This window comes from Stegodyphus dumicola, chromosome 3 (genome assembly GCF_044657685.1).
Source record: "Stegodyphus dumicola isolate Sdum_Otavi_A_Nest chromosome 3, ASM4465768v1".
Classification (NCBI taxonomy): Eukaryota; Metazoa; Arthropoda; class Arachnida; order Araneae; family Eresidae; genus Stegodyphus; species Stegodyphus dumicola.
The window spans coordinates 243,099,629-243,117,081 of NC_140770.1; the positions used below are offsets into that span (position 1 = coordinate 243,099,629).

The 17,453-nt window shown below is 31.5% G+C and overlaps 1 protein-coding gene across 1 annotated transcript in view; it reads right to left on the reverse strand.

Moving 5' to 3' along the window:
* Positions 1-17,453, reverse strand: part of Pect (phosphoethanolamine cytidylyltransferase) — a 94,256-nt gene that overhangs the window by 24,525 nt on the left and 52,278 nt on the right. Inside the window, exons 6-8 of the mRNA XM_035358379.2 lie at positions 14,301-14,367; positions 13,852-13,899; positions 7,126-7,210 (exon numbers count right to left, since the gene is read on the reverse strand). Coding sequence (XP_035214270.1) covers positions 7,126-7,210; positions 13,852-13,899; positions 14,301-14,367 — 200 coding nt within the window. The remainder of the gene's footprint in view (positions 1-7,125; positions 7,211-13,851; positions 13,900-14,300; positions 14,368-17,453) is intronic.

Sequence of the window (17,453 nt, forward strand, 5' to 3'; positions counted from 1 at the left end):
ATCTCTTTCCTTCATTCTCACTGTTATCTGGTTTATCTCCAAAAAAATTTATCACAGCATCCCACTGTTCCAAAATCCTTGTTATAGATTCTAAAAGAGACAACCATCTCGTACTGCAATATTTCAAAATTTTATGAGATTTTGCATACTGTCCCAAAATTTGTTGAGCAACTTTGAAGCTATGCTTCCGTTTCGAACTTTTCTCCAAGTAAAAATATATATCTATTATCAACATTTCAATTTCTGAGCCAATTAATTTTTCAGTAGCTTTTTTTGCAGCTATATGCAAGAGGTGGCATGGAAAACCTCGGGTGATTATACTTGGTTGATGCATTTTGATAAATGATGCTACACCTTTAAACTTTCCAATCATATTACTAGCATTATCTGAAGAAAATGATAAGCAATTTTTCCATTCTAAACCTTTGTTTTTAAAGTTTTCATTTATACAATTAAAAATACCTTCTCCTGTATTATTCGTGCATTCTAAAATAGAAATCAATGAAGTAATTATCACTCCCTTTTCTTTACTGTAGTATGTTATAACCAATGGGTACAGTTTGTTATCATTGTTATCATTACTTCCATCAGTACTTAGAGAAAATGATGTACTGCACACTGATTTTATAATATCAGCAACAGTATTTTCTGCAAGCGTTTTCACAATAGCAGCAGTTTTGGTATGACTGCAGCTAAATTTTTTTGCTATGGCAGAATCCGGAAACATTGCTTTGAAAAGCTCTTTGGAATGATCCGAAACAGAAAGCGGTAGATTATGTTCAATTAAAAAACGAACAAAATAGCATTCGGCTTTTATAGGATCTGTTTCATCATCTTTTATTAAGAAATTTGTTATTTCTTTAGATTTTCTTTAGATTTTTGCCAAGCTCTATATGCTTTTGAGAAAACACATGCCGTTTACAGTCATCTTTTCCGCCATGAGCAACTGAGAAGTCTTTGTTGCATACACTGCAGTGTGTGTGATTCACAGAAATTTCGGACGCTTTAATGCATGGAAATTCTGAAGAATATGAATCTTTAAACTTCTGCTTTGATAATTTTGGCTTCTTCGTTCGAGGCAGCATTATGATTAAAAATCTTTCACCTGATTCACAGTTCACAAGACACACGCTAAGCTCTCGCAGTAAACTACACAATGCAGCCGAATGCAGCCTAAACACGCATCAGCGAGGAACCTGGGAGACAGACAATTGGGTGGAACTATTGATAAGTCGTTAACGGTTGGAGTTACTGATCTACGATTGGCTAATTCTTCAAAACTAGGAACGCACTCAACACGTGATATATGATAACACGAGTATTCAGCCAATCATCGGATGAATTAGTTGGTTCCGTTTTGCGTACTGGTTCTCCTGCTCTTGTTTCTGTAAAATCCGTAGTTTTTTTCCATACTTTTCGTAGCTCGTAGTTTTTCATGAATTTCCGTAGAAACTACGGAGAATCCGTAGTAGTTGGAGTCTATGTAAATATAATAAATTTTTAATATCTCAAAAACTCTTAATGTCAGAAAACTTGTAAAAGACGGTAGGGAAGCTTTGCCTTGAGAACAATGAAACTGCATTAGTATTTTTGCCAATGCCACTGATGCCAGATGAATAAATAAATTAAAGATTTTACTGAGAAACATGAGGACAATCTATGCAAAAATACTGACTAGTATCTGATTTATTGAGTAATGTTTAAATTTGGAAGCAAAATACAATAATATTTCTAAGTTATGTAATAGGTGGAACCGATGAAAAGCATGTAAACAGAATCTGGGGTCTAACATTGCGTGCAAATATTTCAGTTAGATGGGACCTAAAAAGTTATTAGTTAAATAGGAAAGTGAGGGAGAAGAGGTTAAAAAATTGTTCAAAAGAATTTAGTTCCCATATACATCAACATAAAATAATGTTAAAATAAATCTGCTACATAAAACAGAATTATTTCAATACCAGTGGCTTCATAAAATTTAACAAATATGCCTGATGACTCAATGATATTTTTTAACTAGTAAATTTTCTTAGTAGTCTTAAAGTATTATTTAAAACAATGATGCAGAGCTATATAAAATTTTATGTATTTAACATTAAATTACCAAAATAAGCATTTAAACTTTTTACGAAGTGAAAAGTGCTGACGAGTGGTAATATTACATTTCAGTTTCTTTAAAACAGCTTTTCTTAACTACAGTAGTAGGATGTTGCCAAATTAATTATACAAAAATTAAACATTGCTCATGCAAACAAATATTAATAAGAGAAAGTTAAAACGCATTTCAGGGAAACAATGCACAAACAAAAGCATAAAATAAATGCATTAAATAAATTTGAATTCACAATATTAACACTTCCCCTTGAACTCAGTTTATTAATTAATGTTCATGATACCAAGAGCAGCTCTTAGACTTTCAAAACATTTTCTTGACAATGGTTTTTTAAAAATATCAGCAAACTGTTCATTATCAGAGATATAATCAACATATAGTCACCATTTAGAGCTTTATCATGTACAATGTGATACTTAACATCTATGTGTTTAGTTCTTTGATGATATTCTGGGTGTTTAGTTAAGCAAACAACACTTGCATTCTCAACCTGTAGTGATGGGGTTACTTTCAGAAAAGCTATATATTCAAATAAGCACTTCAGCCATATTACATCTTTGGTAGCCTCACTAGCTGCAACATACTCTGCTTCAGTGGTGCTTAAAGAAATACACTGTTGGCTTCAACTTGTCCAACTGATAGCTCCACCAATGTATTTTAATATTGCATCAGACACTAGATTTTGAATACTAAGATCGTTTGCATAATCAACATCACAATATGCTGAAGGCTCTTTGGAACAATATTTCAAAATTAATTTTTCCTTTAACATATTTTAAGACTCTCTTAATCATTGATCAGTGTCTCTGATCAGCTTTCTCCAAAAACTGTGAACAAAATGATACTGCAAAAGTAATGTCTGGTCGAGTAGCCTTAGCCTAGTAAATCAGAGTACCAATAGCTTGTCTGTATGGAATTTTCTCACAGTTTATCTAATCATCATATCTTCCCCTGCAAGCTGACACTTCCCAACAGGTGTAGAGACAGTCTTTACATCCAGCATATTATTTTTTTTAAAAAACTTTGGTGGCATAATTTGGTTGGCCAATAAATATATATCACCATTACTTAACCTTTTTATCTCAAGACTCTAGAAAAATTCAGCATCTTTATAAGTTATTTTAAATTCTTTTTGCAATTATTGAAAGAAATTGACTTTAAACTTATGTGTAGTGGCAACAAACTCATCGTCAACAAATATTGCTTGTAATAACTTGTTCTTCGTCGATATTGCAAAACAAACATGGATCAGCCTTGCTCTCCTTCAGACCATAATGTGACAAGAAAATTTTAATCTTCTACTCCAACAACGAGAAGAATGCTTAAGCCCATACAGACATTTTACTAATCTACACACTCTGCCTGACTTGTTATCATAATCTCCAGGATGAAGCATATAAATCTCTTCATTCAATCAGGGTTCGTACACATTTCTGCACATGGAAATTAAGTACTTTTAAGGACCATTAATGAAAAAAATTAAGGACCTATCAGCAAATGAGAGCTGAATAAATTCAATTAAAATTCAATCAACTGATGTCTGAACTTCATTTTTGTAATAACCCTCTAAGAATAAAATAGATCCATTAGTAAGATGCATTCTTATTAAACATAATTTAATAAACATAACTATAAAACAAATTTGAGAATAAAATCCACTTTATAAAGTTTATTAGGTAGCATTAAATATTTTAAATGTATAATAGTTGGACATAGTTTGAAAGAAGATTAGGGACATTTTATTTATGTTTTACTAACAGCTTTACATTTTTTTTTTTTGTCTTTTATGTCTCATTTTGCCATGTACTTAAGTCTAGAGGTTTAGTAAATAGCAGGTAAATTTTATGTCAAATGTCATAGGTTAAAATGAGATGTAAAATCATATTCAGCATGATTCAAAACAAACGTCTGGCTGTTGTCACCGATCCTGCTTCCCTACAGAGAGACCTGCTGATCAGAACAAACTTGAAAGGCCTGATATAAGCATGGTTAGCAAGTTTTGAAAGTTAGCTGGGCTCTGCCTGACGAGCTAGTGTCGTAGCTTCGTGTAGAGTTCCGGGGGTTGTAACTCAGTTAATACACTTTAAGGTTCGAATAATCCACTAAAGCACCAGAGGTGATAAGTTGTTTTGCATTATTAAAGTCTTACTAGATGCAAAGAATAAGTTTTACATGAATTTTTACATTTTTGTGTTTTATCTTATGACCACGGTAACGGTTAAATGAAAGGCAATAACTTGCTTCAATATGCAGAGATAACTTTTAAGGATAAGGAGTTAGTTATAAGTAATTAAATTAGGTATTAGATGACTTTAGTCTTTATGGATTTACATGGTCACTATTAAATCTTACTTCTTTTTTAGCAATATTTGTTAAAAAGCCCTATTAAAATCACAATCTAATAAAATTTCACAGTTTAAAATACATGTAATTTATGACATTGATTCTTAAACGATATTAGATAATTACACATTAAAAGATACAAACCATTTATGTTTCATAACAACAACATTCAACAAAATATTTATGCATCTTTCTAATTTGAATCCTTCCCAGACATTTTGGCTAATTTATATAGATTTCCTTCTCTTTAAGCATTTTTTCTAACAATCAGAAATTTGTCTCAGTATGCAAAACAATGTTCTCACTAGTTCTTCATGTTTTATCTCCTAACCTGTCAACCTCTCCACAAGGTAGCTATGAGGGTTTTACTTGAGCTGGTAAAAGTTAAGTAGTCCAACCCCCCCCAACACATGTGAAACAAATTATTGCTATGTCTGAAAGTAACTACAAAGTCAGACAGGTTTAAATAAGCTTCTTATTTAAAAAGAAGGTAGAACATAAAGGTATGTTCTTATATGCTAACAAACTCAATTACAGCTCATAGTGATGTAATTAAATAAGAAGAGTCAAATTCAAGCTAAAAGTATGGACTAGTGGTCAAAGACTATACAATTTAATTTCATCTTAAGCTGGCTCAGTAACTCTATCATCATAACAAATTCAAATGTTGGCAGTGGTTATGCAAAGACAAATAATTGCAAATTATAAGAGTTGGCAGGAACTATTGCAAGGAGCAAGTAGAGGTCAGAAACACACTCTTGTCTTACACTCCAAAAAACCTCAGTTTAAAAACTGTCTAAGTGATTTTTATTCTGGTGAGAAAATAGAAATGGGAAATTATAGTAAAGGATGAAATTGTAAACAACTGGGTAATTTACATAATAATAACTGTACATATCTTTAAGGAATAATTTTCTTTCTCTTTATGTATTCGGTTTCTTTCTTCCACGTTTCCTTCACATTTTAGAATTTTGGGATTTAATTAAAGATTTCTGTTATTCTAAAAAAACCTAAATGCATTTAGAATGTATAGAAAAAGCTGCTAATTTTATTTCTCTAGTAATATGAAAATTCAGAAGAAATATGAAATATATATGGTAAGGTCTGGTTACAGAGCTGGTGTGGCAAATTTTTAGAATTTAGTGACACACCGAGCAACACAATCTAGAAATGGCAAAACTTTTAGAATTTAGAACAGGCATTGCAGGCAGAATTTAGAAAGGCACCAAGCAGCAGAATTTAGGATCCACAGAGATTGCATCAGGTGAGAAAATGCCTAATGCCAGCGCTGTGCATGATGCATTAAGACACATTAGATAAATCTTTTAAATTGTCAGTTTTCAAATTCTTTATTAATAAAAATACTTCTTTTCTATAATGCCTATTCATATGATAAGATTAGAAGTAATTTTTATATTTTCCATGCTTGTGTCTAGTGAAAAGTAGAGAAAATAAAGGGAAGAAAAAAATGTTAAGAAAAAATTCTAGTATCAGAAATAAAAATTCAACTATTACGTATTCATTGTTCTTACAGACTTTCTCCAAAAAGTAAGAAATTACATGTTAATATACCATGGAGACATTTTCCATTTTGCCACATTTTTCTGGAATCTTCTAGAATCATGGGTCTATAAATCTTGCCTTCAAATCTTTCTAAACTTTCCAAGCTGAAATGTTTAAAATCCTAAAGAAAAATTACCCCTACCAATTCTGTAACAGCAAAAAGCCAGAAATATTTTGAAAAAAAAGGGGGGGGGAGGAAAAAAGTGTAAAATTAATTTTATAGAGAAAACTGATGCATAGTCTGAGAATTCTGAATATTCTGAGACAATTACATGGAAAACTCTTATCATGAAAAAATTAAAAAGACATTTTAAATTAATTACATAGCTATTTTGTTATTGCTAAGAACTGTTTTGTAAATTGCGTTGCTATACCTTGTTTATTTTTCAGATTCAAAATATTGCATAATAAGTGACCAAAATGGAATTTATAAAAAGACAGAAAATAAAATGCTTTAATTTAATGTTATATCTTAAACATGATTACAATACATTATCATTATTTTAATGAAATTTATCAATGTTATAATGATCTAAAAAAAGGTCATTAAAAAATTTCCAGATCTCGGAATTCAAAAATTTCTACAGAAACTGATCTTAAAATCGTCAAAATGTTGATAAGTCACCAAATTTAGAACGCTTTAATAAAAGAAAATAAAAGAATTTACATCCCCAAAAGTGAAAAGTTGTTTAAGAGCTCTTCATTATAAAAAATGAAATAATTTTGAAATGCTTATGTCTCACTTTTTGCTCAGAAACTCTATTTCACATTTATATTAGAAATAGGAACAAATTATAACCTATTAATGCATTTACCCATTCAAAAGATAACCATACTTGTCAGCAAATCGCCAAAAATATTCCTCCGAAAAGCTAATTCACACTCAAAATGGCAGTCATAGAAACAAACAGCAATTTCAGATGATTAAAATTAAGGATCTTCTGCCTATTTTGGCCAAAATTAAGGACTTTTAAGGACCAAAAATCAATTAAAAAATTTAAGAACTTTTAAGGACTTTGAAAAGGCCCATATGAACCTTTTCAATGCACTTAAATTGCATGGGCTCAAAGCAAAGATAAGTGATATTCATTTAAGTAAGTAAAACATACTCTGCTTATGTTGCCAGCTTGTTCTTTATCAATGCCATACTCTCTTTCTCCTCTGTTATGATGCTGTTTGGTAAGTAAAAGCATCCTGCAAATTGGAAGAAGAATGATATATATATATATATATATATAAAGAAATTAAAGATAACAAACAAATTAACTTATTTGTGCAATTTTTATTACGAATAATTTAGTTACTACATAGGTACATTTTATGATTCTAAATATAATGCATTTATGAATAAGAAACCTATTATTAAAAATAATTAACAGCAGAAGGAAAAATGGTGATTCCAATCAGTATCAAAATATAAAATACATATATTACATTAGAAACACATTTTAGAAATTATAATAATGGTGTACACTTCTAAAAATTATCAAACTAATATACACTCTATTGTAAAACATAATATACAAAAATTTGAGCAATGGACATAAACTTGATATGTTTGTATCACTCGAGAAAACATGCAAATGATTAGAATTTTGAGGCAAAAAACATTTTATTAAGAAATGGTGACAACAATAAGGTTACAATTTTAAGTGGTAAAATTTACCAAGTGGTCATACAAGATAATATTCAATGTGAATTCGAATCAATTAAAATGTTTATGTGCTATTATAGAAGTTTCTACAACAAATTTTGCATCACGTCAGCTAATTCAATGATAGTTTTAGAAGGCTACATTTGAAATCCCAGTATACTCCCAGACATGTTCTGAATGGTTATGGAAGGGTATTAAATCCTTGAAGACATCACTGAAGAAAGTTCACTACCTTGCTGGAAAATAATGATGTTTGGATAGTGTTATTATTTTCATTCAGCAACATAGGCACTACAATAAGCTACAGAATTTTGTCAACATACATGTGTTACAACTCGAACGCAAAATTAGCGAAAGTTTCTCTTCTGCCAGTGGCAACGAGGAGTTGAAAAATGAACTTGGAAGAGAGCGGTCACTCACTCAGTTTCTCTTGATAGAATTTGATACAAAGGGGGGATAATCTCCATCTTTTGATTTGAAATTAATCTCGAATTATGTATATATTGTAATATAAAAGATGTGTGTAAATAAAAGTCATTAAGACTTAATTGAAGTAGTGATTTGAATTGAATATACAAATCGAAAGCTCTCCCAAATAGAACTATGGATTATAGAAATAGCATACGGTGCCTTCACTAAGGGACTTTTGGATTAGAATTTCGAAGATTAGATGCTAAAGAATTTGAAAAAGATATTTCTGCAAGTGATAAATACAATGAACAAATTATGTCTTCAAAGTTTAGAATTAAAATAAGATTAAAGAAATGTAATGAAAATTTGTCTGTGAAAAATGCATCAGATGCAAATTCTTTGAACACTTCTGTTTCTGAAATAAATGTATCGTCATCAGCTATGAAATTGCCAAAGTTAAATATTCCGAAATTCTCAGAAGATGCAGGAAAATGGTTAAAATTTTTTAACAGTTTTCAAGCTGCGATTGATCAGAACAAAGCGTTAAGCAAGATTGAAAAATTCGTATACTTGAAATCATTATTGATAGGGCAAGCATATAATGTCATTGAAGGATTTCAGTTAACCAAACAAAATTACAATTCGTGCTTAGAACTTTTAAAAGAACACTTTGGAAAACCAAAGAAAATTATAAAATCACATAGGAATAATCGTTTGGACATAGAACCAGTTAAAAATTCTTCTCACTTAAATGCACTAAGAAGATTACACGACACTTGTGAAATAAACATTCGAAGCTTAAGTAATTTAGGAGTAACTTCAGGTTCGTATGGACACTTGTTAAATCCGATATTATTGAAATTATTGCCTCATGATTTGATTCTTGAATATCATCGAAAGCGTGATCCAAAAGAGGAATCTGATGTTACAGGTTTAATTGCTTTTTTGAAAAAAGAAATTGAATGCCGCGAACAAATGTACGCAGTTAACAAACTGGAACCGAAACTCATTCCATTGAACGGAAAGAATAAATACAAAAGTAGTTATAAATACACAAACAATAAGTTTAACTCTAAAGTTAACCCCTCGTCGGCGGCAGAATTATTAGCTCCTGCAAAAGAAGGAAACTGTATTTTTTACAAAAATAACACACATAATAGTGAAAAGTGTAATATGAGTGTAAATGAAAAACGAAATGTACTGAGATTACAAGGTTGATGTTTTGTTTGTCTGGCTCAAGGTCATCGATTTTCCGATTGTTCTGAGAAAAACTCTTGTGTATACTGCCACAAAAAACATAATGCAACCCTTTGTTACAAAAATGAGAAAAAAACAAAAGCATCACAATCAAAAGGTGTAGAAAATTCAGCATGCAATCACATTAGCATCGGTAGGAATAAAATACTTTTACAGATGGCAACAGTAGAACTTAAAAGTAGGTCACGCAATAAATTAGTTCATTGTTTATTTGACAGCACTAGTCAACGCTCGTATATTCAGAAACATCTGTCTAAACAACTGGGATTAAAAGTCGTAGGAAGGGAAGAAATAATGATTCATACTTTTGGATCCCAAGTGTTTAACAAACAGAACTGTGCGCGAGTAGAAGTAAAAATAAAAAACATTTTTGATAACCAGGAATTAATTATTCAGGTTTTAGAGACTGATGAAATATCGAGTGCTGAGCTAGACTATCCTCCGCAAAATATTAAGGAGTTGTTAAAAGATAGGGGAATAATTTTAGCGGATGTTGATCACAAATCTTTAGATAACAACAATGTATCTTTACTCATTGGAGCCTGATAATTACTGAAAATTAGTAAAAGACAAAATTGAACGTTTGAACTCAACATTAGTTACAATGGAAACCAAAATGAGTTGGATTTTAATGGGAAAATTGTCTTGATCATATCGACGATAAGGAAAATGTGACTAATGCCGTCGCAGTGACTTCTTTACTAATTCACACATGGAAGATTGAAAATTTGTGGAAATTAGATTTATTGGGAATTCAAGACTCTGTTGAAAGAAAATATAGAAAGGAAATGGAAATTGCCGCATTGAATTTTTAAATTATTTTATGTTATTTTTAAAGAGGGAAGATATGAGGTTCATTTGCCTTGGGTAACAGAAAAGGAGTGTTTGATGATTTGTCACTTTTATCCAGTATTAGAATTCCAAGGGCTTTAGATATAAATGGAAATGAAAGTCTTAGTCCTCATACATTCTGTGATGCAAGTAAACAAGCCTATGGATGTGTGATTTATTTAAGAAAAGAAACAAGTGAAAATGTATCGGTGTATTGTCTTCTAGCTAAAAGTAGAGTGAGTTCATTAAGAAAAATTACCATAAATCGTCTAGAATTATTATCCTGCTCTACAGAAGTCAGACTTGCAGCTCTTGCTTTACAAACACTTAAATTAGACAATGTTCCAAAGAACTATTGGACAGATTCGAGTACTGCTCTTTCTTGGATCCAAAGAGATGACCATTGTGCAGCATTTGTCGCAAATAGAGTAAAAGAGATACGAAAATTGTCATCGGAATCTGAATGGCGTCACATTCCAGGAAATTCGAATCCAGCAGATACAGCATCACGAGGGTGTTCGATTAAGAGTTTTGTGAAATCTCGCTGGTGGCAAGGGCCAGAATAGCTTATGAAGAACAATGAAGAGTGGTCAACTAGTGAAGTGATTACTAACGAAGAAGAAATTATGAAAGAAAAGCGAAAGAATATTATTTCGACTTTGGCTAATATCACCGCTGAAAAATGGTATCTGATTTACTTTTCAAGTTACTTTAAAATTGTGAGAATGATTTCTTGAATTCTAAGATTCATAAATAATTGTAGACATGGAGGAAGAAATTATGGCAGAATTGGACATTGCTGAGAAGAAATTAGTGAAGATCGTTCAACAAGAAGCATTCTCTAGTGAAGAACAGTTGAAGAGACATTTTACTTTCAGAGATGAAGAAGGGATTATAAGATTGAAAACGAAGATTTTGAGAAGACATGATGATGTAAATTTCCGGTGCCCCATTGTACTTACAGCCAAACATGAATTAGTAGAAAGAATGATACAAGACTACCATTTACAACTTTTACATGCTGCAACTCAAGTTCTTTTGACCAATATTCGTCAAAAAGTTTGGATAATAAAAGGAAGAAAAACAGTACAAGGAGCCATATTGAAGTGCGTTCGGTGCAAGAGACACTCAGCAAAAGCTCTTGATACAGTGCCTTGTCCTCTCCCAGAAGATCAAGTCAGAGATGCTTATGCATTTGAGGTGACAGGTGTTGATGTAGCAGGACCATTTTATTTAAAAGAAAATAGAAAAGCTTGGATCTTGCTTTTTACTTGTGGAGTTTATCGTGCAATTCATTTAGAATTAATCGAAAGCTTATCGACTAATGGATTTTTTCTCGGATTTAGAAGATTCATAGCACGAAGAGGACGGCCTAGGGTAGTATACAGCGCTAACGGCACAAATTTTGTAGAGGCAACTAATTTGCTCCGATCTGTTGACTGGAACCAAATTATCAGAAGTTCTTCGATAATGAAAATTCAGTAGAAGTTAAATCCACCAACCGCAGCATGGTGGGGCAGCTGGTGGGAGAGACTGGTTCAGATGATCAAGAAATTATTGAGAAGAGTCCTGGGAAAAGCATTACTTTCATATGAAGAAATGTTAACTATCCTATGTGATGCAGAAGCAAATATCAACTCCAAATCATTAACATATGAGTCAGAAGATTCCACCGATTTATGTGCACTCACTCCATCTATGTTTATTCAGGATGTGCGAACTGAAGGTGTTCTGGATCTGGACAGTTTGGACAAAATCAACTTATCGAAGAGATGGCGATACCACCAAAAGTTACGTGTGGAATTTCGTAAAAGGTTTAGAGATGAATATCTTGGTCTGTTAGTACATCAACCAAAGACTGTACCTTCGCGAACCATCAAGAAAGGTGACTTAGTGTTTGTAGAGGACGATAAAAGGAAAAGAACAGACTGGCCTATGGGTCGTGTGATTGAAACATACCCAGGAAAAGACAACAACATCACAGTGGTGAAAGTAAAAACATCTAGTAGTGAACTGTTAAGACCAGTTCAAAGAGTATGAGTATGTTTCAAACGTATCTTTACTTTAAGTATCAAAGCAGAAAATCCAATTAAAATTGTTAGTGAACGAAAGCAAAGGTCCTTTTAAATACTGCCCAATGTACCTATCTCAAACACTTTAAACAAGTTCATATGATAACTAGCTTTGCAATTTTAAGTATCTGCATACTTTATTAAAGGACATTTACACATGGCTGCAGTTCAATTTTTGAAAGGTTCATATACTTTTTTCTGCAACAAAGTGTACTGTAAATTATATAACAAAATTTTAATAATAAAATAATGGCAATAAATTATTATGAAGTATATTTATTGTTTTTAAATCTCTTTCAGTTTATTTAGCAACTACAATTATAGTTTGAAAAATACAGGTTTTATGCCATGTCAAATTGCAGTTGGCTACCACCAAGCCAAGTTAAATTACATATCTTTCCAAAATAGCAACATTTGTTAGGTCATATGGATGCCCTTGTAATACAATATGAACTAAAAAACTGGAAAGACTCAGTGAATAGACATTTCTAATTTTAAAAACTGATACTGCTTATTTGAGGAAAATAACTTTCTACAGTAAAAAAATACATAAACAAAATTCAGTGCAATAATTAGAACACATCAGCAAGACTTTCATCTCTAACTGCAGTTTTACTGAGCTTAATCCAATATTATCAAAGCATTAGTGTTTTGATAATGTTGGACTTAAGCTCATTGTCTAAATATTGATATAATTTAAATAATACAAATGTAGTATACATTTGAAAAGTGACTTTCAGCAATCCAGTGAAAATTAGATGCAGTGACACAGCAAATACTGGATTACTGAAATGGATTGACCTGCTTGTTCTAATCTAAATTGCACTAAACCCATAAGAGATGTTCCATGCAAATATTTTGCAACACATCCATGATTGCTGCCAACAATTCAGCAGATGGGAGGGACCATTTGAGGAAAGGGAAGGATAATACTACTACAGAATTTGGTATACTTCTGTAAGTATACATGTAATGCAAAATATGCACCACTACTTAAGGTGATCATGGCAGATAACAAAGACCATTTGTAATCTTTAGTTAATTTTTTAACACTAATTCATCTGTAGCTATAGTTTATTGTTACTGTTTATCGTGATTTTTTCCTTATGATTTTACTATTAACTGATGTACCACCTTATATGTTAGATTTTTCCATATGTAGGCCAACTCAGCAAAAAACTGTCACTGAATAGTGATTATTTATTAAATTTTACATGGTAGAATATATTGTCATGTTAAAATGAAAAGTAGACACTAACATTTTTACTTACTTTGTTTAACATTAACACATATAATATTCTACGCACTTGCTGATATCTTTAATTACCTAAAACATCCCAAAACAGCTTTTCCTCATATTAGTTTAGATAAATAAAATTCCCCTGCTTTTAGTTTATTAGAATTTTAAACAGAGAATGAGAAAAAGTTCCTTGGTATAATTTACAGCACAGCCTTTTAATTTCACATAATCCTTTTAATGTAGGATTATTATTAATTTACTTATTTTTATTATTTATGTTATTATTAATTTACTGTTATTTTTTGTTATATTTTTACAGTATTTTTTATTTAAAATGTTCTATTAAAAATCAAATAAAAGTCAACTTTACCGTCCAACAAGATCAGTTGTAGAAACTCCAGCAGTTCTCTTGCATTCCCTAAAATTAAAATAATAAAACTAAAATAAATATGAACAAAAGGTTAAATGTTTAAATTACATCTTTCAGTATGCAATATAAGAGAATGCACAGATAAAAGTTTTACACACATTCTAGAGAATTAAATTCTTAAATTTAAAACTAACCTGACACAGATGGACACACTTGAAGGAAAATAATATGATAATAAATTTTATGAAAATAAAGATAAAATAAAGCATAAAACTACACACAGAAATCAAAACAATGCAATACGATATGGGAAATAGTTGGGGGAAGTAAATTATAACTGCTAAAGAAGCATAATTATGTGATAATCCCACAGATAGTTCAGATATCCAAACACATGAAAGAAATTTATTTTGTGCAAAAATGATAAAACAATAAAATATTAAACTTACTTGTATCTACCAGCAGCTTTGACATAACGATATGTGTCTTGGCCATCAGCATCCAACGTAATATCATCTGTAAAAACAGACAATGCAACTTTTATTAACTTTTTAACAATAACATGCTATAGTTTTGTTATTAAAACCTCAAAATTATCTTTTAACTTACCATGATTTTCACAAGAAGATGCAAAATTATGAGCAGCTACTATAAAAGGCCTTACAAATGTTCCAAGTGAAAAACATTTTTTTTTAAGCCCAAAAGGGCATTAGCCCAGAAGGGCCATTAATTTCATTTTGGCATTTTGTGTTGGTTCATTATAAATGTCCGCTCACTTTTCAAACTGCTGCCACCAAATATTAAGAGCCCTGCATTATATTTAAAGATATTAAATAATGAAGAATCTGCATAAATGCATGTATGTTTGTAAGGATCTTAAGTTTTACTAACGTTTATTTTATTTTAAATCTTTACTATCACTTCTTATTTTCTACGTCCGGCCAGAATTATAAGTGTTAAGGTTTTTATGCAAAGTTTGTCTGGCGAACGCCAAGTATTTAAGTTGTGGCTTTTTGCCAAGCGAGAGAGAGGAAGCAGTGAGTCGAAGCAGGCCGCTTACCTTAGAAGTTACGCAGTTGCTTGTTGCCTTCCAGGCCAGAGGTTTTAATCCTCTTGATAAATTTTAAACGTATTGTAGTGTTCACAGTTCCCTGTACTACATACGCTTCCTGTTAATATAAGGCCAATCTTCCATGTTTATTATTCTAAAGTTAAATTAGAGTTTAGTTTTATTTTTATACTTTTACGTTTTGACCTTAAGTAGCGGGTCGGTGTATTCCGAAGTACGGAAGTCATTGTAAATAGAGAAAAATAAAGGGTTTTGTATACCCTTCTTGTGTATCCTGTTTACTTCCCACAGTTTTGAACATAGCTTTAGTAAGCTCTCTGTTCCAAGTCAGGTCCTTGCATGTTCCCGAAGAAGGTTAGAAGGAACATTGAACCTGATATGTTTCTTGCATTGTGATAAAACAACAGTATCTAGAGCAATCAAATTTCAAAGTGAGCAATGGCAACATTGTACGAAAAAAAACACACTTTTATCCCCAGCGCATGAGACTGTGTATCGGAAATTCTAAAGATATGCTCATTTTAAAATTATTTTGTGATATTGCTGTTGAATTGAATTTTATGGTTTAAGTGCGAAGAACATGATATTTAATTTACACTTCTTTGCAAAAACATTGAAGCAGCAAGAAGGATTTTTGCGATTGTGATGATATTTGGTATGCAAAAACATTTTGATCAAACATGCAAATGGTCAAATTTTCAAGGCAAATGAACATGAATTGTGATCACAGTGCACATTTCTAGTGCGAAATTCGCAAAGTATAAAACCAGTAACAGAGGCGGAAAATTTATCTTTTTTTGTTGCTGCCTGTGTAATTCCATAAAGAAGCAACTAAAGATGCCATTACGATGATATCGAAGACCTTACAGACAACTAAACGACTTCGAACGTGGTCACATAGTAGGGTTGCTTGAAGCTGGATAGTCACACTGAGCAATAGGCTGCCACCTGCAGTGTACAGACACTGCTGTGCAAAGATGTTGGCAGAAATGGTTGCTACAAGAAAATTGCCGACGAAACGAAGGCTCTGGAAGGCCAAGGATCACAAATGCGAGGCAAGATAGGATGATTGTTCGAACCGGCCCAACGGTATCACTGTTGACTGTTCAATGCACTACAGCCACGTCGGTACCTCCCGTGGTACCGTCCATCATCTCATAGTGCTTGTCTGAGGAATGCCTGGCAAAATGTGTCTCAGGATGACATTAGGAACCTCTACCACTCCTTGCGTCAACAAATTCAAGCATGCACTGCCATCAGGGGTAGTTCGACCATCTACTGATTTGAACACTCAATGGGTGAATGTGAGCAGTGAACAGGTACTATGACCTTGATTTTTTTAATCATTTTATTATCTGTGTATGAGCTATACACATATTCAATTTCATTAAAAACAACCACTTCCTTCATGGTGCTTTGATTTTTTTGCAAAAGAGTGTATAAAAGAAACACACAAAAAGTTTAAAAAAAGTACCTTTGGGCATAATGTAAAATCTGAAAGCTTTCAGATTTTTAAAGTTTTTTTCAAGTTCTGGAAACTTTAGATTACAGACCCATACCCCGATTAAAAAGTTTCAAAATTTGTTAATATTTATATGTATAAAACACCAATGTTTTCTCTGCTTTTTAATAAGAAAAGCATTCATGGGTGTCAGGTCATGAAACCAGATCTTCCTCCTTAAATAAAATTATAACTCAAAAAGAATTTTAATTTAAAAAATTCTATTTATTCCACAACCTTTTTTTTTGAAAGTATAAATAGCACAGAAAAATATCCAAATATTAATAAAATATATTACTGTCTGAAAAATAAATTAAAAACAAGCATGCAGAAAGCTTTGCAATCTCTGTGTAAGCAACCAAAACAGAAGGTCTAGCTGTAAATTTTGCAATTAGTCAAATGTGATCAATTTGTGTTGCATTCAGAAAAATATTTTTATAATACTAAAGAGAAACAAAACATCTTTGATTGCAGAGATGATTTTATCACATGCTGAAAATAATAAACACCTCAAAGTGGATTTTCTTCAATATGCTTAATCATCATCAATTAATTCAAAATTTATTTGAGAATATGTATGTCTTTATTCATTGAAACTATTCTTAAAACAATTAAATCCTTGGTCTTGTTTAACATTTATTAAAAATTATTCATAATCTCCTATAGCTTTATCTGATAATGAGAACTATTTTTCTCAGCTCTTCCTTCACAAATAGCAATTAAATAATTTATCAAATCATAAAATAAATTAATATAGCAAGTATGGTATTTAAAAAAATTATCTCGCCCCTCCCAGGAGAAATTGTAGAACAATTTTACACATGGGTTTACAAGTTTCTGGGTGAAAAACTAGTTTTTAGATAATTTTACTCATAATTTTTTTACAAGCAGTGTGTGAATAAGCAAACACTTTAAAAAGATTTTGCTGTAAACGTATTTATTTTATGTCTTTGATGGCACATCTTAAAGCTGGTCACTTATAGAACAAAAGATATAACTATTTTTGTAACTGCTTTTTCTTTTTCTTCTGTT